The following is a 23,463-nucleotide window of genomic DNA, read 5'->3' on the forward strand; positions in this document are numbered from 1 at the left end:
GAAAACACTAATTCAGTACAAATGACATGGAATATGCTAAGATGTGTTATAAATGATACTGGTAAAAATATTTGGAGAGTAGAAAAAGCCTTAGTTGGATAAATTCAGAAGGCTTGTGAAAATGTGAGGTATTTAAAGCCTGTAATTATTCACTGTGTTATTCATCAACAGATACTTTTCAGAAGTTTTTGAATCTGTTACATGATATGGAACTAGCACTGTCTATTGTGAACTTCATTTGCTCCTGTGGACTTAGCCATCATGAATTTTTGCTAGAAATGGAAGCTAAATATCCTGTCTTAACCTACCACATGGCAGTTTGATGTCTTAGCAGCGCTAAAACTTCATTGTGATTTTTTGAACTCGGGATTTAGATTGAAATTTTTCCTGAATGGAAATAAGCACACTCAAATACTGCTACCCGACACTGAATGACTTTAGTAACTAGCTATGTTGCAGACTTGACAGTGTTTATTAATGAATTAAACCTAAAATTACAAAGCAGAATAGCACTTATATACATACATTATAATGTTGTAAAGTAATTTCAATGACAGCATTGTTGGAATCACAAGTAATGTCAAACTGCATTCTACAGACGATGTCAAAAATTAAAACAAGAAGCAGAAAGATCTCCATTCTCACACCAATTTGTAAGAGCAGTTGTTTTGCAAGCTCAAACTATAGTTTCAGCAGCATATTTTAGGACTTTAATATGGGCAGTACAGAGGAAATTTCCGTATTTCAAAATCCATTGAACTGTGTGATTGAGGGAATTTCACGTAACCTTCCATTGGCAGTGATCAATCTGCAGTATTGTGACATGCTAAAAAGAAAATAATGAGAATTTTTTTTAAAAAACAAATATCAAGAGAAAACTCATAACAGAATTCTTCTGTACAATTCGTGCCTTCCAAATGATGAATATGCTCAAATAGTATGCTTATGTACTGATATCTGTATTTGGCAGTACCTATCTGTGTGAAATACACAGATTAAAAATGCCATTACAGGGACTTCCCTGGTGGTCCAGCGGTGAAGACTCTATGCTGCCAACACAGGGGGCCTGGGTTCAATCCCTGGTCAAGGAACTAGATCCCACATGCTGCAGTTAACGATCTAGCACGCTGCAACAAAGAAGATCCCGAGTGCTACAACTAAGACCCCGTAAGGCCAAATGAATACATATATCTTTATAAAATCTGAATTAAACATAAATATTTGTGAAAGATTTTGATGATAGAGAACACTCACTTTGAACCCCAATTAAAAATGTTACACAAAAAATTCCATTAGTAGACTTGATTATAAAAAGTGTACTCAATTAGTGTTATTATATTTTTAATCTGACAAGTAAAAAATAGTTTTTCTCTCTCATTACACAAGTACCTATAATATCCTCATTTCTGCCTGTTGTCCCACCAATGCCTAAAATATGTACTATTTGGTTCTTTACAGAAAATGTTTGTCAACTCCTGCTCTAGAAAATGCAAACTAGGACTTCCCTGATGGTCCAGTGGTTAAGACTCTGTGCTTCCACTGCAGGGGGCACGGGTTTGATCCCTGGTCAAGGAACTATTAATAAGATCCCAAATGCCAAATGGCACTGGTTGGGGGGAGGGTGCAAAAGCAAACAATTTATAGTGACCTGAAGCAGATCAGTGGTTTTGGGGGGATGGGAGAGCTTGGAGAGGGGCAGGTGGGAGAGATGATAGAGGATCACAAACTTTTGAGGTAATGGATATGTTCACTATTGTGATTGTGATAATAGTTTTATGGTTGTATACATATGTCAAAACATACCAAATTTTGCACTTTGTACAATTTATTGTATTTTAATTATACCTCAATTACGCTGTTTTAAAAATGAATTATTTGAGTTGATGAATTACAATGATAGTTAAATTCAGTTTCACAAATTTCTTACATGTGATTCTGGGCACTGTTTGGAAAAGAACTGGATCCTAAACTTGGAATGTTGTTGTTCTTTAGTTGCTCTTTTGAGACCCCATGGACTATAGCCTGCCATGCTCCTCTGTCCATGTGATTTCCCAGGCAAGAATACTGGAGAAGGTTGCCGTATCCTTCTCCAGGGGATCTTCACGCCCTGGGGACCAAACTCGAGTCTCCTGCATTGGCAGGCAGATTTTTTACTACTGAGCCACTTGGGAATCCCTATCAATTACAGCCTCATGACCAACTACAGAAATGACAGTTGTAGAAGCTTCGCATATTTTCTCTTCCCTTAATATATCCACATGTTTATTTGTATATGCTAGCCAATTTCTTTTTCTGTCTTCATTTTTATTTTTATACAAGTTGTTGGGGGTTAACTTTATAGTTAGTGTTTAGGTAGTAGAATATTCTGGAGGATTGTGACTTTGAGGAGTAATTCATATAATCAGCAAGTTATACAATGATGTTTCCCTCCTTTTAGGCAACGGGAAAGAACTTCACTTGTATGAAGGCTAGCTGTATTTTATATTGTGAAAACAGTGGTATGGGTGCCCTAATGTGTTTAAAAAAAAAAAAAGGAGGGGAGTAAACAAAAGCTGAGTAGCCAAAAAGGTGGCTACGTTGATTGTTATCAATGTATTACCTCTCAGTTTCAAATCCACCCTTCATTGCTCTGGTTGTGGGCGTATAATAGACACTTCATTAATGCTGATGCATAAGTGAATGAATGAATGAGAAACGGGATGGACTAGACGGTTATCGCTGGAAAGAAGAAATAGTTTTGGAATACAGAAGTGAGGAGATAAGGGACATGGGTATGAAGTGAGTCCAACTAAAAGAGAGCTGGAAAGGTTGAAGGAGGAGAGAAGGTAGAAGTTGGCAGAGAACCAGAAAAGAGGAAGCAGACAGAAAAGAGAACAGAAGGCACCTGGGGAAGTGAGTGAAAAAAACTCTAAGTCAGCCTGTGGCCTTTTGGGCTTGAGAGACAGGAGGGCACTGCAGGAATGAACTCAGGTCTGAGAGGCAGAAGAGGGTGTTCATGGAGAAAAGTCTGGGCTTCAGGACTGGACAGGGAATGTTCCTGAATGTGGGTTCACCCAGCCAACATCAAAGAGAAACTGGACAGAGATTTGGTGGATACTCAAGAGAGGGGTCATTTCTAAAGGATTTGAATACTTAGCTAGGGGAAGGGCTTTCTCCTTGGAATAAGTGAGTAAGTTTCTGGGGAGAAGAGTCTGCTCCAGAGGTTTCAGGAAACTGACTCCATTTTTTCCATCCTCCATGGTCAGGAGACTGGCGACAGGGTTTTCAGGGTGATGATGAACCAGAGGGATACTATCGGGACCATTTTGCTGAGCATCACTGCCCTGGCTGTGTGATTTTCTACATCTAAAGAAGCACGGATGTATCTGGGGTAGAGAAGGAGCAAGGTGAAGAGGCCAGAATGAGACAGGAAATAAACACGGCCACCACGATGACATGGACTGAGAGGTTCGGGGCAACCTTGCTGCCTTTCTTGTGGAAATCCTGGGATTCTAGACAGGGAGAGGAGAAAATTAGGCAATTGTTTATTTTAAAAAGTTTTAAATTTATTTTATTTTTGGCTGCCCTGGGTCTTCATTGCTGCGCATGGGCTTTCTCCAGTTTCGGTGAGCGGGGGCTACTCTCTAGCTGCAGTGCTCAGGTTCTCATCGTAGTGGCTTCTCTTGTTGTGGAGCACGGGCTCTAGGTGCTCGGGGTTCAGAAGCTGCAGCACATGGGCTCAGTAGTTGTAGCTCTTGGGTCCTAGAGCACAGACTCAGTAGTGAGGCGCATTCCATGGCATGTGGAATCCTCCTGGACCAGAGATCGAACCCATGTCCCCTGCATTGGCAGGTGGATTCCTATCCACTGAGCCACCAAGGAAATCCCAGGAAATTGTTTCTTTTGAAGGAGAAACTACTCTAGCATCCTTACATATCCCAGTCTCCAAGATCTGAAAAGCAGCAGATGGAGGGGACAAGGAAGAGATGCCACAGAGAACTGAGTTCCTGTCGTTGCAGTGGACTTGGAAGCAGAGTCCCTATGATCACATCGGCTGGAGCTCCCAGTGCTGGACCCCACAGTTCTCTGGATTAGTGGAAGGTGAGGGAGAGATGAAAACATGATAGGCAAATACTGAAGTGCAAAGCCCAGGAAAGTGCGAAGGGATTGGGGGCCAGACACTGCAATGGGAGAGAGAGAGATGGGTTTTGAAGAATGGAGAGGTTCCTAGAAGGAGATGGAAGGGGTGAGCTTGGATTTGTGGGAGCAAATGAGCTCAATCTTTGAGGCTATGTTCAGGACAGAGATAAACAGGAGAGATTGGTCAAGGGAGACAAAGAGAGCCAGATCCTAGAAGTGGAAGGAAAGAGATGCTTTTTTTAAAAAGTTAATTAATTTGACTGCATTGGATCTTGGTTGTGGCACACGCCATCTTTCAGTTGCAGTATGTGGGATCCAGTTCCCTGACCAGGGATCAAACCTATGTCCCTCGAGTTGACAGATTTCTAACCACTGGACCACCAGGGAGGTCCTTTTTTTTTTTTTTTTTAATTGAGATCTCTGGGAACACTAGGATACATCCCTGACTGGCAGAAGTTGGTTGAAGCTGAGAAGTAGGCACCCCTTTTAGATAGGGAACGTGCTTTCCAGTTTAATGGTGCCTCTTTGCTTCACTCTGTTGTATCACCCATCTCATACAGGAATTTGAGAGTGGGATCCTTCCTCTAATCTAGCCTCTCCTTTTACAGATTGAGATGGGGGGGGGGGCCCAGAAGTCCAATTACCAGCCCTTCATTAGTGCTAATGAGACAAAGGCAGAGCCAGAACTCTTGTCTCCTGGGACATACCCTTTATTTCTTCTGCTACCAGATGCTGCCTCTTTTGGGGAAACATTCAAGCCTTTGTGAAGGAAAACTTCCTCTGTAGGATGTGTCAGGGAGATGTAGTCGAGTTTGGACTTAATCATAATGAATGTCTCTTGCTGCCCCAACCACTCTCTTGACAAGTCTTAAGGGGGAATATGGCCTCTTTGTTTGGTATCAATGGAGTCAGGTAACCCTTGAATCTCAAACTGGAATTGCTTCCCAGATGTTGTCTTTGTTTAGTCACTCAGTCATGTCCGACTCTTTGTGACTCCATGGACTGTAGCCCACCAGGCTCCTCTGTCCATGGGATTTCCCAGGCAAGAATACTGGAGTGGGTTGCCATTTCCTTCTTCAGATGTTGCCAACCCAGGGATGGAACCCACATCTCTGGCTTGGCAGGCAGATTCTTTACCCTGTAACCTTAACTTCCCAGATATACTTGAATAAAATGCAGTGAACACTGGGGCACTGCCTAAGGACTCTCATGAGCTACAAACTCCTCACCTAATTCATCAGTTTATGAGTGTTTAGTATATATAATTAGATGGTTTATTCTCACTCCTTTCCCTGACTTTAGGGGTATCAAATAACTTTACTTAATTACATGTAAATTCATTATTTTTAAAATAATTTCAAATTTACAGAGACATTAAAAGGCTACTGCGAAGAACCATAATGTTTACCCAGATTCACAAACTAACATTTTGGCAATTTGCCTCATCATTTTCTCTGCGTGTGTATAAAGAATATCTATAACTTGAATTATTTATTTTTTGGCTGCACCACATGGCATGGGGGAATCTTAGTTTTTCAATCAGGGATCAAACTTTCACCCCCTGCCTTGGAAGCACAGAATGCTAATCACTGGATCACCAGGGAAGTCCCATAACTTGAACTATTTAATAGTAGGTTGCATAAGTCATGTTCCTTTGCCTATAATACACTTTAACACATCTACAGAGTTAACACAATTTAGGAAATTTATCTGCATGTAGCACTTCATAGTCTATATTCCAAATTAATCAATTTCCCCAGTCTTTTATAGCAGTTTTGTTCAGGATTTAGGCCAGGATCAAGTAATTCATCTAGTTTTTAGTCACTTTAGCCTCTTTTAATCTGAAACAGTTCCTCAGCCTTTGTGTTTCATGCCATGGACAGTTTTGAAAAGTACAGTCATTTCTACATTTCTTTTTTTCTCAGCTTTATAGGCATGTACATTTATACGTTAACAGTACGGATTCATGGGTTCTTCTTTTATTCAGTGAGCTATGCATGCGTGCTAAGTCCCTCAGCCGTGTCCAACTCTTTTCGACTCTATGGAATGTAGCCCGTCAGGCTCCTCGGTTCATGGAATTCTCTTTGAAACCCCATGGACTGTAGCCTGCCAGACTCCTCTGTCCATGGGGTTTTCCAGGCAAGAATACTGGAGTGGGTTGCCATTCCCTTCCCCAGGGGGTCTTCCTGACCCAGGAATCGAACACACATCTCACGTCTCCTACATTGGCAGGCATGTTTTTTACCACTAGTGCCACATGGGAAGCCACCAATGAGCTATAATCACTTACTATTTTTATTTGTTTTAATGCTCCACTTGTGCCAGATTTGTCCTCTTCAAGATGGCTGCTATGGCTCTTTGATGCCCTGATAAATGTTTTTAAACTTTATTATATTTATTATTTTTGGCTGTGCTGGGTCTTTGTTACTACAGGTAGACTTTCTCTAGTTGTGGCAAGCAGGGGCTATTCTCTAGTTGTGGTGCGAGGGCTTCTCATTGCAGTGGTCTATCGTTGCTGAGCAGGGGCTCTAAATCACACGGGCTTCAGCAGTTGAGTAGGTGATGCACGTGGGCTCAGAAGTTGTGGTGCATAGGCTTAGTTGCTCCATAATGTGTGGGATCTTCCCAGACCAAGGACTGAACTATTCTCCTGCATTGGCAGGATTCTTTACCACTGAGCCATCAGGGATGTTCCAATAAATGTTTTTAGCACTTACTTTCTTCAAGGATCCCTGGTTTGTTTCTGTGGGATATTTAGAAAACAAGATCTGGGAACTTCTGTAAATATCAGTGTATCTATTTTTTCCCATAAATTTTATTTTACTTAAAATTTGTTTATATATTATTTGGCTGCATCAGGTCTTAGTTGTGGCATGTGGGATCTTTAGTTGCAGCATGTGGAATCAAGTTCCCTGACCAGGGTTTAAACCTAGGTCCCCTGCATTGGGGGAGCATGGTGTCTTAGCCCCTGGACCAGAAATCCCTCCTATAAATTTTATACTGTTGCTTTCCATTCCAATCCCCTGCTTTTGCTCACTTCTCTCATCCCACATTTGCTGCTCCATACTTCCTCAGCGAGAACCCTAGGGCCCAACCTGCCTGCACATTTACTCATGTGCTCAATCCTACAATACACTCCAAATAGCTTCAGAATTGCCATGCCCTTACTAGAACAAACCGACTTAAGAAGTCAAAGTGTAGAGATATTTTTTTTTCTTCAGCAGGTGCTTGAAAGTGACTTGAATTAGCTCCATTTTTTTCTGTTTTGCCCTTCAGGGTGTTATTTTTACTCACCTACAATAGAGTTGGCTTCATTTATTTACATCTGTATTCAGATTTTAGGTACTCTGTTTTTGTTGATTTAATTGAGTATGTTGACCATTAACATTATTTGAAAAGCCAAAACTATAAGAAAGGCTCAAAAAAGTGTCTCCCTCTCCCCATTCAGGGCTCTGTTGTTTCCCTTAACAAGAGGGACGTAACGCAACAACCGAGGAACCTTCATTTTCGCCTACCCCCAAGGGTGCCCGATTTTATTAGTTTTTGGTTTACTCTTCTTGTTCTTACTTGCAAGAATCTGTGGGTACATTTGTTTTATTTCCCCTTCTTCCTTGCACACAAGGAAGCATTCTTTATACTTTCTTCACTTAAAATATATCCTGGAAATCACTCCAGAGTAAATCACAGTGATACTATTTTTCTTTTTAAAAAGTACTTATTCATTTGGCTGTACCAGGTCTTAGCTGAGGCACTTGGGACATTTAGTTGTGGCAATGTGAGATCTAGTTCCCTGATCAAAGATCGAACCTGTACCCCCTGCATTGGGAACTCAGAGTCTTAGCCACTGAACCACCATGGAAGTCTTTATCATTTCTAAATTGTGTATCAGTTCAGTTCAGTTGCTCATTCGTGTCCAACTCTTTGCAACCCCATGAACCGCAGCACGCCAGGCCTCCCTGTCCATCACTAACTCCCTAAGTCCACCCAAACCCATGTCCATCGAGTCGGTGATGCCATCCAGCCATCTCATCCTCTGTCGTCCCGTTCTCCTCCTGCCCTCAATCTTTCCCAGCATCAGGGTCTTTTCCAATGAGTCAGCTCTTCGCATCAGGTGGCCGAAGTATTGGAGTTTCAGCTTCAACATCAGTCCTTCCAATAAACACCCAGGATTGATCTCCTTTAGGATGGACTGGTTGGATCTCCTTGCAGTCCAAGGGACTCTCAAGAGTCTTCTCCAACACCACAGTTCAAAAGCATCAATTCTTCGGCACTCAACTTTCTTTATAGTCCAACTCTCACATCCATACATGACCACTGGAAAAACCATAGCCTTGACTAGATGGACCTTTGTTGGCAAAGTAATGTCTCTGCTTTTTAATGTGCTATCTAGGTTGGTCATAACTTTCCTTCCAAAGAGTAAGCGTCTTTTAATTTCATGGCTGCAGTTACCATCTGCAGTGATTTTGGAGCCCAGAAAAATAAAGTCAGCCACTGTTTCCACTGTTTCCCCATCTATCTGCCATGAAATGATGGGACCGGATGCCATGATCTTAGTTTTCTGAATGTTGAGATAAGATGACAATATTTCATTCATTTATCAACTTATTGAATGACTGTGCCAGCCACTGAGCTAGACAGGAAGGAGAGAGAAATGAGTAAAATACCGCCCCTGACCTTAATGACCTCAGGCTGCAATAGAAAGGGAAATCATACATACAAAAAAACAACAGCAACAACCATCACAGTGCTCTGGGAACTTAGAGGAGAGAGTCAATAACAAGTTGTTCAAAAGGACTAACACCTGAGCTTGAATAATGAGAACTAGGTGAATAAACAGCACTTTCAAAGGCAGAGTTGAACAAGGGCAAGGCAGGTTGCGGAAATTAGAGTTTAATGGGCTGAAACGTAACCGAGTGTGGGAGCAGTATGTGAGTGGGGAGACCGGAGCGCCCATAATGATGCCGAACCACGTGGTATAGTTAATACCAGGAAAAAGCTGGACAGTTATTCAGACACCCAGGAGACATGGTCTTCAAAATAACACTTGAATCTATTCACTTCACAGGTATTTAACTGACTGCCTGCATCATGCCAGGTGACACAGAAGGAGCAGTGAGTAAGAGTAAGATCCCAACCATTAGGGAGCAGATACCAGCTTCCCTGGTGGCTCAGACAGTAAAGAATCCACCTGCTACATGAGAGTCCTGGGTTTGATCCCTGGATTGGGAAGGTCCCCTGGAGGAGGGCATGGCAACCCACTCCAGTATTCTTGCCTGGAGAATCCCCAGGGGAGAGGACCCTAGCGGGCTACAGTCCATGGGGTCGTAAAGAGTCGGACACGACTGAGTGACTGAGCACACATACCAGCAGTAAAACATAATGAAAAGAGTTCACAGAATAAAGTGGGGGGAAACTACTGGCCAAACAGCAGTTTCGGGAACCCAAAATCTCAAAACTAGGAGTGAGGCTGGGCGAAGGAACACTTCTCAAGTAAGGCAGACTTTTAGCTAAGTGTGTGAATGTTCAGGGGAGAGTTGTGAGCTGGAAGAGTTCCAATGCTAACGCCTGGAGGAAAGAGAGACTGAGATATTGAAAGTTTCACCTGGACTAAGACCTATCACTTCTGCACTCCATTCTCCACCTTGCAAAGAGTAATCCTTTAAAAATGCAAATCTGTCCTCTTCATTTTCTGAAAAAGGCTCCCCAATGGTCCCAGGTTACCTATCTTTTCAGTTTCTATTTTTAAAACCTCCTTCCTCTTATTTTATACTACAGACATGCTGAAGTTCTTTTACCTTGTCATGTCCTATTCCCCCTGCCTAGAAATCCATCACCCAACACTGAAGCAGGTGTCACTCTTAGGGCCCTGTGCTTCACCTAATAGATCAAATCTAACTGTCTGAATTCACCGCTAGTTTAAACTCCTTGAGGGTAGGAAGTGGTTTAATTATTAATAGTTATATCCAAGGCACCTAGTCTAATGTCCTAAAGAAAGAAAGTGTAGTCGCTCAGTTGTGTCCGACTTTTTGTGATCCCATGGACTGCAGCCTGTCGGGCTCCTCTGTCCATGGGATTTCCCAGGCAAGAATACTGGAGTGGGTTGCCATTCCCTTCTCCAGGGGATCTTCCCGACCCAGGAATCAAACCCGGGTCTCCTGCATTGCTGACAGATTCTTTACTGTCTGAGCCACCAGGAAGTACCATGTCCTAAATACCCAACTAATTTGAATGACTGAAATGTGTTTTCATTGTAGAGGTGGGTGGAGGATTTTGAACTAGACCCTAGGAACTCTGGTCTTCAGCCTCTTTGTTACTACAGTTTAAGGTTCATTCTGGGCTTCCCTGGTGGCTCAGACGGTAAAGAATCTGCCTGCTATGTGGGAGACCCCTGGAGAAGGGATAGGCTACCCACTCCAATATTCTTGCCTGGAGAATTCCATGGACAGAGGAGCCTGGCGGGCTACAGTCAGTCCATGGGGTCGCAAAGAGTCGGACACAACTGAGCGACTACACTTTCAGTTGCCACTTCCACTTTAAGGGTTCATTCTAGGGCATGGAGAAACCATTAGGTTGAAAATCATTAAAATAATTTAGAATTAGGTATAGAGTTATCGCCAAAGATCAGCATGCTCAAACTGATAACATTAGTGCCTATCAATCTTTTATGGAAAGCAGATAAAGTCCGCATGAAACCTACCACAAGCCTAAAGTAAGTACCAGTTCTCGTGCCGGGACTTTTTTTGTACTCAAGACTCCACCCATGGCCCTCAAATGGCGGAAGAACTTCACGCTACGTCGTGACTTCTCACACTACTGCGGAGGCATCCCGACGCTACGCCGCCGGCGTAGGCGGGGCGGCCGGCTCTTCCTTCCTCTCTGCTTCTTCGGCTCCACCCCCAGCGCTTCACACGCTCATTGTGAAGCGACAGCGGCAGGCAGTCTTCAAGACTGCCTGAGACCTAGAGACCCTAAGTCCTTGGCGCGCGTAAGCGCCCCGCGCTGCTCCTTCCCCACTCCAAAGGCGAGGGGCGCGAGATTCACCTTTACTCTTTCTTCTCCCGCCCGGAGCTAACCGCCCCGGAGCGCGCGGGCATCTCGGGCCGCCGCTCCCTCCTCCCCGCCCCTCCCCCTTCGGGAGCTCCAGCCCGCGCGCTCCTCCCCCTCCCCTTTCCCCGGCGACGCGCACGCGCGCCAAGCCGGCTTGCGCCCTCTCGCTTTCCTCTGGCCTGCGAGACCCCCCTCCCCTTCCGCTTCGCGGTGCTTCCTCGCGCTGCGGTCTTCTCTACCCACCCCCGACTCCGCGGGGCTTGCCCCCGCCCGCCAACGGCGGGTCCCCAGCTTCCCAGTCCCCTTCGCTTCCCGCGCTCTCCGGCGGGGGCCCAGCCCCGGCCTCCTCTCACCCTCCCTTCCCCCTAATTCCCCTTCCGGACGCTGCCATCATGTTGAAGCCTCAGCCGCCACAACAGACCTCCCAGCCCCAGCAGCCGCCCCCCACGCAACAGGCCGTGGCCCGTCGGCCTCCCGGGGGCACCAGCCCGCCCAACGGCGGTCTCCCGGGGCCCCTGGCCTCCACCTCGGCTCCCCCAGGACCTCCTGCGGCCGCCTCCCCCTGCCTGGGGCCTGCAGCCGCTGCCGGGAGCGGGCTCCGTCGGGGAGCCGAGGGCATCTTGGTGCCTCAACCGCCGCCACCGCAGCAGCAGCATCAGGAGAGGCCAGGGACAGCGGCCATCGGCAGCGCCAGGTGAGGATGGTGGGTTTCCGGGCGATAGAGCCGAGGTGGCCGAGACCTGTACACCGCGCCAGGCGGACTTCTAGCCTTGCAACCTTTGAGGGCGCCAGGGAGAGTGGGAAAGCCCCGTGAAGCTGGGGGTGGGCCCTCAGGTCCTAACAGGTCTGAGGAAGAGGGTCCCTGGTGGCCACCGGGGTATTCAGGGGCCGTGCTCAGTTCTGCGAGCGTAGTCAGGGCTCGGGACCTGGGCCCTAAGGGTAGGCAGGGCGCATCCCGCCGGCGGCGTCGGAACGAGGAGTTGGGGGGGTGAAGAGGTGATCGGGGTCCCCGGCTCCATTACCACGAAGGGTCTCGCGGTTCCCGTCTTCAGCCAATGGGGAGTCAGCCGCGGGAAGGGGTCTCTGGCCGTAGCCAATGGAGGGGGGCGCGCGGCCCACAGTTTGGCCAATGGGGAGGGAGGGACTTGGGAGCGAGTTGCTACCTCCCGTCCCAGTCTGGCCAGTAGGAGGGGAGCAGGGTGGGCGGGGGGACGGAAGGAGGGACTGGGAGGACTGCAGGCTGGGAACCTCCAGCGCGTGCGCGCGCGCTTTTCCCGTACGTGCGCGCGGATGCTGTGTCTTATGACCCGGCCATTCTCCAGCCTCGGGTAACATATAGGGCAGCGGCTGGGAGTGTTCGTGGACGGGTTCGCCTGGTGTTCTTGGATGAGTGGTGGATACCCGACTCGGTTTCTTCTGTTTGTGGGTTTATAGATTTGAGAGTGGAGGTACACGCAGGCGCAGTGGGCTCTGATCGCGGGATGGGGGGGATTTTGAAGAGCTTGTGGGCTTTAGTGCGCAGGCGCAGACCGGGCGAGGCCTCTGGGTGGATAGCTTTTGCGGCTGCGCTGTCCCCCAGCCCTGCCAGCGGCCCCCTGATCGCCCTCTTCAACCGCCGGTTACATCAGCCAGCGAGAAGCAGGGTTACTGGGTGATTGGTGACCCCTCCCAGAGTGGGTAACAGGCTGAATGAGTGAAGAAGTGCAGAAGGGTAGATTGTAGAGGGAGTACCTTCACTCCTAGTTTGGGCGTAAGGCTGCGGGAAATGATGGTCTTTCCTGTTTGGGAGGTAATTTACCTGAGCTAGGTAGTTCAAAATTTGCGTTCTCTGAGCTTCCACTGTTATATCTGGCGTGGGTTATTGTCGAATATCGTAAGGTTTGTCATTTGAAACCATGCAGCCCTGGCCCTCTTGCTGAAACGTTGTGTTGAATTGGTTTTTCAAGCAATTTGACAGACGTGGATGATTGGACCTATTTTATTAGTATTTGGAGGAAATGGCTTTTAATATTTTTCTTCCTCTCTGAAGTGAGAATTTGAAAATCTGTTGGCTAATGATTTGTAGCCTAAGTCATCATCTTTGCATAGTATGTGGTCCTCCATAGAGTCCTTTGAAAGCAGTTGAATAAGAGGGCTTGACTGTACTTAAATAACTAGTTTCTTGTTTCCTTCTCTTATAGGGGACAAAGCACAGGAAAGGGACCTCCACAGTCACCGGTGAGTGCCTTTTCTCCCCTGTCTAAGGCACAGATACTTACAAGATACATATGTGGGGATAGAGGGCAGACTAGGTGCAGAAGTAGATGCCTTCCAAAGGGCAAGGATCCCACGTGTACCAGGTGGTTATGAGTGGAGTGTGGACATTGTGAAGGAGGTTAAGGTGTTGACTGGCCGTTTCTTTATTTTTGTCTCTCTCCTGTGTTACTGACAGGTGTTTGAGGGTGTCTACAACAATTCCAGAATGCTGCATTTCCTTACCGCTGTTGTGGTAAGTGGGCCCCTTACTGCTAGGTTGAGGAATGTAATGCGTCGGTTTGCTGGAGGCACTCTTCTGTTCTCTTCCCCCTGCTCTTTCAGGGTTCCACTTGTGATGTAAAGGTGAAGAACGGTACCACCTATGAAGGTATCTTCAAGACGCTGAGCTCAAAGGTCAGTGTACTCAAATTAGCTTGCTTTTTGGAGTTTCATGGGAGAAAGAAGAGAATGAAATAAGTTCATTGAAGATGCAAAGTTGAGTGGTTTTGGACAATATGGTGGCTATCCTTGTTTTTGTAGGCCTCTGTCGGAATAGTGCTGCATGCAGTTAAAGATGTGGGTTTGAAATGTGAGGGCTGGGTATTTTGATGTGAAGTTTTAAGTTTGGGGCTTTGGCTGAATCCCGTGGGTGATGTTGACAAGATAGTGCACGTGAGAATGTGGTGTTGGGGAAAGTTTAGAAAGGGTAAAATTAAAAGTAGTCATATTTTTGTCTTCACGTTTCTTAATACTGACCCTTGGTTGTTGGGAAATGGGACTTTTGTAGTTTGAATTGGCAGTGGACGCTGTGCACCGGAAGGTATCAGAGCCAGCAGGTGGCCCTCGTCGGGAAGACATAGTGGACACCATGGTGTTTAAGCCTAGTGATGTTATGCTTGTCCACTTCCGAAATGTCGACTTCAATTATGCTACTAAAGGTATTTATTGGTGCAGGCTGTTGTGTCAGACCCAGTTCTTGAGTAGAAGGCAGAGAATGTGATGATCTGATTCTCCTCCTTCCTGTTCTTTATCATTTTATTTCTGAGGAGGATGACTGGAATTTGTTTCTTGAGAACGTGTTAATGTCTGAGATACAGTGGGGTGAATTCCAGCCTGTGTTGTGGTTCATACTTTCCCTGCTTTGTTGTCAACTCCTTGCCTCTTTTGAACTCTTGGAACAAGGCTTTTTATGCTGCCCTGCACCCCCAAACTATGACACACAAAAGCTTTTCTTTGCTTCTGTGGTGGGAAGGGTGTTGGAAAGAAGGCTATGAAATACCACCTGACTCCTGATCTTCAATCTACCCTCACAGATAAGTTCACTGACTCAGCCATTGCCATGAACTCGAAAGTGAATGGGGAGCACAAAGAGAAGGTGCTTCAGCGCTGGGAGGGGGGCGACAGCAACAGTGATGACTACGACCTGGAATCTGACATGGTACAGTCTCCCTGCTGGAGAACCCTAGAGCTGGGGGGCTCTGCTGCTGAAGTGTGGGTTGTTGACAGTGACATCATTCTTGGACCCAAGAGTTGCTGGGGTAGGCAGGGGAGAAGTCTTTTTACTGTTGCCTGTTGATGGCAGTCAGATTCCAGTGGAAAGGTATAGAACATGCTCAAACAGAAATACCCGTTCTTCTACTATCAGTAATAGATAACTGTTAAAATTTGCTTCAAATCAGTTTTTTTCCAGCCTGAGGTAAAAAAGAGATAGATGAGATTGAGTATTGTATAGGCCCATTTCCCTTCCTCCAAACAACTACTGTGATTTAAAATTTGTCAGTGAATTGTTACTTGACTGCAGTAATTTGTTTAAAATTTGCTTTTCCTACCTATTTTTGGATTTTTCATGTTAGTATATAGATTCTAGTCATTGCTTTTAACTAAACGTATTGTGCCGTTTCCATGTGTATACTTGTGTGTATACACAGTAAATTGTGTTTATTCCTTTTATTGGTGTTTCTGGGCCATTGTTTTAGTATTAAAAATAGTGCCTTACTGAATTTTTAGAATGTGTATCCTCATGCACATAGGTCAGAATTTTTCTGGGATATAAATCTGGAAATGGATGGTAGGTCCTAAAGACTTCTTTGTCTCGGAAACTGCCGATTTGTGCTGTAGTCAGTAGTAGTAGGTGACCTTTCCATCAGCCCTGTTCCTTTTTTTCCCACTCTTGGTTTGGTCCGATTTTTAATCTTTCAACCTGAAGGAAGAGAAAGATTGGTTATTATTGCTTTCCTTGCTGGGCTTTGAAACATTCTCCCTCTTCCTCTAGTCTAATGGATGGGACCCCAACGAAATGTTCAAGTTCAATGAGGAGAACTATGGTGTAAAGACCACCTATGACAGCAGTCTCTCTTCTTACACGTGAGTGTCTTTTGGTACTTCCCATGTGGTACAGTTTGAGGTATGGGGTCATCAACAGAAGGGAGGTCTCTAGGTGGAACATAGCTTTTTGTACATGTTTTTCTGGGTGTCTGGGTTGCCTTCTCCCCACTCCTGATCTGCCTTGTGAACTCCTCCTGCAAAGGTTTTTCTCTTTCTCATAACCTTGATTCCATGGGTAGAATTAACTGCTTTTTTTGTCCATACTTTTCCCGTAAAATCTTAACAAATTTATACGTGTGTCTCAGTGTCCCTCAGATTCAGAGAGATGCTTTGCTGCTCTGCCTAGGACCCTGCTACATGCCAGATCAGTGTATGCTGAGTTGTTGAGGGTCTAAACACCCACATATCTGAGCTGGTGATAGGACTGATAGAAACGTCTTCCTTTCTCCCCTTCTTGTCCCGTGGGCCTCGGGTGGCGGTGGTCCTCACAGGGTGCCCTTAGAGAAGGACAATTCAGAAGAATTCCGTCAGCGGGAGCTGCGTGCTGCCCAGTTGGCCCGAGAGATTGAATCGAGCCCCCAGTACCGCCTGCGGATCGCCATGGAGAATGATGATGGGCGCACGGAGGAGGAGAAGCACAGTGCAGTTCAGCGACAGGGCTCAGGGCGTGAGAGCCCCAGCTTGGCAGCCAGGTGATTGCTGGGGGCGGCTGGTCTGGGTGGGGCTCAGTGTTTAGGCCGGCAGCTTGGTGTATACTTTTGTTGAAGCCTCACGATCATATAGGTTAATATGTTGTTATTCCCAATTTTTCGGTTTAGGTTAGGGCCAAGAGCTTGTTATATACTCTTGTTGAAGCCTCACAGTCATATAGGTTAATACATAGTTATTCTGAATTTTGGGGTTTAGGACGCTAAGGCCTAGAACTATTAATTTGTCTGAAGTAACAAGGCTAAAGATTAGGGATTAAGACAGATTTTTTCCCCGAGATTTTTGATACTTTTTTTTTCTTTTCCTTTTTTTGCTTTCTGCTACACTCTGCAACTTGTAGGATTTTAGTTCCCCAACCAGGAACCTAGGCCCTCAGCATTGAAAGCTCAGTCCTACCCCTAGGGAATTCCCCATATTCTATTTTTTTTTTTTCCTGCATTTTTATTCCTAGGTATGTCTTAACTTCTCCTTTTATGAAAAGGAAACCAAAGTGTATTGTACCTTAAACCACAATGTGATACTATCTGTCTTGTAGGTCAGGAGGAGGGTAGGATTATGGAGCACTGGCTGCTTTGGTCTGGTCAGGGGTAGCTGCAATCAATGTAGGGTCATAATTCTGGAACCACAGGACAGTTTCTCAAGGGAAATAGTGCAGAGAGCTGAAGTCAGGCGTATTTGTGTGTGTGTGCATTGAGGCAGGAGGTGGACTTTAAGGATGGCTTCACCCTTGGAAAATGTGTGTTTTGTGGCTACTTGATGTTATTTGAACTCTCTCCCCCAGGGAGGGAAAGTATATCCCTCTACCCCAGCGAGTTCGGGAAGGTCCCCGGGGAGGCGTTCGCTGCAGTAGTTCTCGGGGCGGCCGGCCTGGCCTTAGCTCTTTGCCACCTCGTGGCCCTCACCATCTTGACAATAGCAGCCCTGGCCCAGGTTCTGAGGCACGTGGTATCAATGGAGGTGAGTTAGGAAGCCGACTTGTTGGTGGCAGGGAAGGGGATGGTGGTAGGTGGCAAGGAAAAGGATTTAGGTGGGTTGGATGGAAGGTGCATTGATGGTCATGTAATAGCAGGAACTCTGCCTCTTTTTTCCCCATCTTAAAAAAAAAAAAAAAAATAGGCCCTTCCCGCATGTCCCCTAAGGCCCAGCGACCTCTGAGAGGTGCCAAGACTCTGTCTTCCCCCAGCAGCAGGCCTTCTGGAGAAGCATCTGTTCCACCTCCTCCTGCAGGTAAGATTCCAGCAGTGTTACATGAAGGAAAGGATAGGAATGGATAGGGGTGTAAATATGTCAGTTGTTAGAATGCTGGGCTGGGAGAGTTCCAAGATAAAGTTGTTTTGGAGGCTTAGATTTATGCTTTTTAGGAAAGAATTTTTCAGTTTCCCTCAGGGAGAAATTCCAGCATGGCAATCCATGCGTTGCATCTGGCTGGCAGGTGCCTTTTGTATAAATTAGTTGGCAACTAATTTTAAGGGAGGAGAAATCATAGAAAATGTCTAATTTCTTTTAAAATACAGAAAGTTTTGCCAACACAGAACCTGTCTTGCTGTATAGCTCTGGTTGGCTGGAACTGAGTCATGACTGTCCCTTGGAGCATTCTAGTCTTTCATGGTACCCATGAGGCCATTTTACCTGCTTACCTTACCGGCTTTGCCCTTCTAAACATTAGGTTTGTGACCTTGTAGATAAACTTTCCTTGGTGTTTCTGGTGAGTCCCTAGTACTCACTGCTCAGTGACCAGCAGTGACCAACACAAATCACTCTCCCTTTTCTTCCAGTGGGCCGGATGTACCCGCCGCGCTCTCCCAAATCAGCTGCCCCTGCCCCAATCTCAGCTTCCTGTCCTGAGCCTCCCATCGGCTCAGCAGTACCGACCTCTTCAGCTTCCATTCCAGTGACATCAGCAGTTGGGGATCCTGGAGTGGGCTCCATTTCCCCAGCTTCTCCAAAGATCTCACTGGCCCCCACAGATGGTAAGAGCCACCTGATGGGAGACTGTGGACAGTGGGAAGTGTGCTTCTGGACAGAAGGGCCTTCATGTGTCTCTTCTTTCTTGCTCAGTAAAAGAACTCCCGGCCAAGGAACCTGGAAGGACGTTGGAGTCCCAGGAGTTGTCCCGGATTGCAGGGAAGGGTGAGGATTGTTGTTTTTCCTGCCAGGGTCTTGTGCCCCTTTGATTAGGCGAGCATTTCAGGTAGGGAAGTGGTGCAATTCAGAAATGAATGACGTGTATCAGCACTTTGATCCTAACGTTAAGGGTTCTGATAAGCTCAGCTTTTTTCCCTTGGTTTCTTTGTTCTTTGGGTTGCTGTGTAGCCATCTTCAAGAAAAAAAAAAGGTGTGTTTTCTTTTTTGCTCTTTCTCATAGTCCCTGGCCTTCAGAACGAACAGAAGCGTTTTCAACTAGAAGAACTGAGAAAGTTTGGGGCCCAGTTTAAGGTAAGCAAAGTGTGGGAGTGACTAGGATGTTAGCAGGAAGATGAATGAAGGTGGGGGGGTCGGGGGAGAGGTTTATGGAATAGGCACTGGGTGGCATTGAGAGATAAGAGCGCGCAAAGATGAAGAAAGGAACGTGGGTCTGGGGTTGAGATAGGAGAGTACTCTCTATGTTGTGTGTTTCTGTCCTTCTAGCTTCAGCCCAGTAGCTCCCCTGAGACCAACTTGGATCCTTTTCCTCCACGGATCCTGAAAGAGGAGGCCAAAGGGAAGGAGAAGGAGGTGGATGGTCTTTTGGCTTCAGAGCCCCTGGGGTCTCCTGTTTCCTCTAAGGCCGAATCAGTATCAGACAAGGAGGACAAACCATCCCTGCCGCCAGCAGGGGTTGCCGAGGGGCCGGAGCAGCCTCCCCCACCTTGCCCAAACCAAACTGGCAGCCCCCCAGTGGGCCTCATCAAGGGAGATGACAAGGATGAGGGCCCAGTTGCCGAGTGAGTGGAGTGGGGAGCTGGGCGGGTGTCTGGTGACGAGAGGCAGGCCATGAGAATTTACTCCATTTTTCTCTCATAGACAAGTGAAGAAGTCAACATTGAACCCCAATGCCAAGGAGTTCAATCCCACTAAGCCCCTGCTCTCTGTGGTGAGATGGGACGGGAATGTGGGCTGGGGTTTCCGTGAGGAGACTTGGGAGCTGGTTGTTGGGGGGAGTGAGGAGCAGTTATACAAGTGTGTCAGGACCGCAGCAGTTGAGGAAGCAGGTCTTAGCAGTGGCTGGCTGGGGATCGTGAAGTATCTGACAGATACTTACGGGTTCCTCACTGGGACTTGGCATTTGGTTCAAGGGGAGTCAGAGTCTGGCAGTTAGGAGCATGGGCTTCATTTGGGCCCACTGACTGCGCTTGAACCGCTGTACTTGCAAGCTTTGTGATCTTGGATGAACCACTTAACCTCTCTGCCTCAGTTTCCTCACCTGTAATTTAAGATTGCTCATCTCCTGGGGGTTGATGTGAGGTTTAACCAAGATAAAGTGTAGGATATGTTTGGTGCACAGCGCTCTGGATGCCCTTGACTGGGCGAGGAGGGTGGTATGGAAGTCATTAAGATACCTTGTGCATGTCCTCCTTTGCCTCTTACAGAATAAATCCACCAGTACTCCGACTTCTCCTGGGCCCCGGACTCATTCAACTCCCTCCATCCCGGTGCTGACAGCAGGCCAGAGTGGGCTCTATAGCCCTCAGTACATTTCCTACATACCTCAGATCCACATGGGACCAGCTGTTCAGGTGAGAGGAGAGACTGGGTGGGCCCAGGGTAAGAGGTGTGACTGGGCTGCCAGAGGGACCAAGTCCTGCCTGTCCTGAGCATTTACGAGCAAGTCGTTCAGCCTCGCCTGTGTTCTGGTCCCTAGGCACCTCAGATGTATCCATATCCTGTGTCTAACTCAGTGCCTGGACAGCAGGGCAAGTACCGGGGCACCAAAGGTGAGCAGGGTCAGGAGGGGCCGTCCGCGGCGCCGGCCGGTGCCTGCTGGCAGATGGAGCTTGAGCTCTGCACCATCTTCCCCCCACCCGCAGGCTCCCTGCCCCCCCAGCGCTCAGACCAACACCAGCCAGCCTCCGCCCCTCCCATGATGCAGGCCGCCGCTGCTGCTGCTGGTCCACCTCTGGTGGCTGCTACCCCTTACTCTTCCTACATCCCCTACAACCCGCAGCAGTTCCCAGGCCAGCCTGCCATGATGCAACCCATGGCCCACTACCCCTCGCAGGTGATTGAGGCGGGGAGGAAGGTTGGGTACAGAGCCCTGGCATCTTAACAAGCCTCCTCTACCTCCCACACTCAGGAGCTGGCAGGAGAAGCCAGCAAGAGTTCTGGGTGGTGGGGTCCAACTTGGGCTTCAGCCTTGGCTGCAGTAGGACTCTGAGGAGTCAGTGGATTATGGGGCCTTTGTTTTTTCCTTCTGTAAAGTGTAGCATCTACTCAGTAAGGTTGTTGTGAATATGAAGTAAGGTGGTCATGATGAGATCAGAGTAGTATTGTGCCCGGGTTGTCTAGCAGCAGGATACTCTCCTGAGCCCTCTGCTGGGCCAACCACTTCTCTCCTCTTCCGCTAGCCGGTGTTTGCCCCCATGCTTCAAAGCAACCCACGCATGCTGACGTCGGGGAGCCATCCCCAGGCCATCGTGTCATCCTCCACCCCTCAGTACCCTTCTGCAGAGCAGCCCACCCCCCAGGCCCTTTATGGTGAGTTCTGTCCTGTCCCCTACCCAGGCTGTGTTGCTCAGCCCCTCCGGGGTGCCTGTCACTGATTCTTTCCCCTTTCCTGCTGTAGCCACCGTTCACCAGTCCTATCCACACCATGCCACACAGCTCCATGCCCACCAGCCGCAGCCGGCCACCACGCCTACTGGGAGCCAGCCGCCGTCCCAGCATGCGGCCCCCAGTCCTGTCCAGGTGCCTGCTATGGGGCACCCACGTGGGTGGGGCAGGAATGGGTGGCTGAGAGGACTAGGACTCGGGGTCATTCCCTAGCGGGGAGAACCTGGGGGTCAGAGGTGGTACTGGAAGTGGCACTCACCGTTGACTTTGCCCTGATGACAGCACCAGGCGGGGCAGGCCCCACACCTGGGCAGTGGACAGCCGCAGCAGAACCTGTACCACCCAGGGGCCCTGACAGGCACTCCGCCTTCTCTGCCACCGGGACCTTCTGCCCAGTCCCCTCAGAGCAGCTTCCCCCAACCAGCCGCTGTATATGCCATCCATGCCCACCAGCAGCTGCCCCACGGCTTCACCAACATGGCCCATGTTACCCAGGTAAGAGCCCACGCCACCTGCCCTGAGCTGTGGGGTGCCCCATCCTGAAGTCCTCGGTGCACCTTTTCACTCTGTGCTGCTGCCTTGGGTTCTCCGAGCCTGTGTGGAGCTCCCGTGGTGCCCGCAGCTCCTTTTCTGTTCTCTGCAGGCCCATGTCCAAACTGGAATCACAGCAGCCCCGCCCCCTCACCCTGGGGCTCCCCACCCGCCCCAGGTGATGCTGCTGCACCCACCCCAGAGCCATGGGGGCCCCCCCCAAGGCGCGGTGCCCCAGAGTGGGGTGCCTGCACTCTCAGCTTCCACACCCTCACCCTACCCCTACATCGGACACCCCCAAGGTGAGCAGCCTGGCCAGGCGCCTGGATTTCCAGGAGGAGCCGATGACAGGATTCGTGAGTTCTCGTTAGCTGGGGGTATTTGGCATGGAAGAGCTGATGGGCTGCAGGTGGGGCAGGATGCACGGGTTCTGGGTGGGGAGTGAGGGGTCTTGGAGGCAGGGCTGTCCCACAGGGCGCCTGCCGACCTGCACCTGTCTGTGAAGTATGTAGGGTGGGCAGAAGCCACAGTCGCCGCCGCCAGGGGCTTGCTCCTGGCTCTGTCCTTTGCTTCCCTCCGTCCTCGCTCAGTTGTGATCCAGCAGCCCCCCTCCCCACTGCCTCCCCAGCTCTCAGTGACCCCGACTGTCTCCTGACTTAGCCGAGGTAAGGTCAGCGCAGTAGACAGGGCCAGGCTGGGGTGTGGGGGGCTGAGCTGGGCACGTGAGGAAGGGCTCTGGCTCACGGGGAAACGGCGATTGATCTGTGCTTCTGACAGCCCCATGAGACACCTCGATGCGGCCGCTCCTACCAACACTCCCCCCACACCCCACACTGGACGGCATTGGATGAAGGGACAGCTGCTTGGGTTCTAATGCTCCTGCTCTCTTCTCTTTCCCCTCCAACCAGTTCAATCTCATCCCTCCCAGCAGCTCCCCTTCCACCCCCCGGGGAACTGAAGATTGTCCTGGCCGCGACCTGAGACCTCCATGAGTGGAGGGAAGAGTGATCTATGTCTCTTCCCCCAGCAGCTCGGACCAGTCCCAGCCCCCCACCCCCTTTCCCCGCCCCTGGGGAGCTGGGGAATTCCTGCCAAGCACCTTGAATGGGAAGGGCCTCAAAGTGGGCAGGGCCAGGGTCCAGCGGGGGTGGGGGGGTTCCTGCTCTGCCCCTGCCCATCCCCACCCCATCTTGCCCTCCCGTCCTCATCTATCCCCCCCTCCCCGCTGGAGACGGAAGATCTTTTATTTTCTATTATTTATAATCTTGGGCCCCCTGTTCTTTCTTCCCTATTAACTTGAGTCACCTGCGAAAGAGAAACAGACATGCCCCGCAAGGATGGTTGGACAAGGATTTTACTTTTTATTACATAAAAATATTTAAAAAAATTAAAAAAAAATAAAATTTTAAACTAACTTAACCTGCCTGTAGTTTCCTCTTTGAAGAATAGTAAGATGGGAGCAGTTGGTTTTATGAGGTTTCCAAGGTGGGGCACTGTAGGTGCCCATCCAAAGTATCCAAAGATGCCCTTTCTGGCTCTGTTAACTGCCGTGCAGGCCCACCATTGTCTCAAAGGCTGTTTTCTCACCTCAAAACTGGCCTCATCATGAGGTAAGACTTGAGGTTTTCATTTCTAATGTAAGTACTTCATGAATGATGTCTAGCTCTTTGCACAGAAAAGTACAACTGTATTTTGGGCCACCTGAAATAAGGGCCAGGGTGGTGCACAGCTGAGAGGTCTTGGGTGTGG

At 48.3% G+C, this 23,463-nt stretch overlaps 1 protein-coding gene and 1 long non-coding RNA gene across 39 annotated transcripts; one reads left to right on the plus strand and one right to left on the minus strand.

The window, feature by feature from the left end:
• Positions 1-453: 453 nt before the first annotated feature.
• Positions 454-11,243, minus strand: LOC145531270 (uncharacterized). The gene is made up of 2 exons (XR_014072299.1): positions 10,817-11,243; positions 454-826 (listed from the first exon to the last, which is right to left on the minus strand). It is a non-coding gene; the product is annotated as an uncharacterized LOC145531270 (long non-coding RNA).
• Positions 11,244-11,413: 170 nt separating this feature from the next.
• Positions 11,414-23,130, plus strand: ATXN2L (ataxin 2 like). 38 transcript variants are annotated; one of them, XM_081553235.1, is made up of 24 exons: positions 11,414-11,860; positions 13,347-13,383; positions 13,598-13,654; positions 13,744-13,815; positions 14,189-14,339; positions 14,715-14,839; positions 15,674-15,765; positions 16,218-16,418; positions 17,216-17,391; positions 17,551-17,661; positions 18,210-18,404; positions 18,493-18,564; positions 18,800-18,870; positions 19,063-19,358; positions 19,438-19,507; positions 20,004-20,150; positions 20,276-20,348; positions 20,442-20,632; positions 20,979-21,108; positions 21,197-21,318; positions 21,466-21,678; positions 21,827-22,070; positions 22,220-22,379; positions 22,623-23,130. In XM_081553235.1, the coding sequence occupies exons 1-23, from the start codon at positions 11,559-11,561 to the stop codon at positions 22,372-22,374; spliced, it is 3,303 nt and encodes a 1,100-aa protein (XP_081409361.1). In that variant the 5' UTR covers positions 11,414-11,558; the 3' UTR covers positions 22,375-22,379; positions 22,623-23,130. The 38 variants fall into 38 exon arrangements, with proteins under 38 accessions (XP_081409361.1, XP_081409373.1, XP_081409375.1 ...); XM_081553247.1 differs by having other exon boundaries at positions 22,343-22,379; positions 22,492-23,130; XM_081553249.1 differs by having other exon boundaries at positions 22,343-22,379.
• The last annotated feature ends 333 nt before the right edge of the window (positions 23,131-23,463 follow it).

The sequence above is a fragment of the Giraffa tippelskirchi genome, chromosome 13, assembly GCF_054371585.1.
Source record: "Giraffa tippelskirchi isolate mGirTip1 chromosome 13, T2T-mGirTip1v1.2.pri, whole genome shotgun sequence".
NCBI lineage: Eukaryota > Metazoa > Chordata > Mammalia > Artiodactyla > Giraffidae > Giraffa > Giraffa tippelskirchi.

Excerpts from the sequence above, each read along its gene's own strand:
- ATXN2L (XM_081553236.1), top strand. The coding sequence starts at position 11,559 with ATGTTGAAGCCTCAGCCGCCACAACAGACCTCCCAGCCCCAGCAGCCG. Across the intron at positions 16,419-17,215 it reads AGCCCCAGCTTGGCAGCCAG|GGAGGGAAAGTATATCCCTC; the intron begins GTGATTGCTGGG and ends TCTCTCCCCCAG. Across the intron at positions 21,679-21,826 it reads ACATGGCCCATGTTACCCAG|GCCCATGTCCAAACTGGAAT; the intron begins GTAAGAGCCCAC and ends TGTTCTCTGCAG.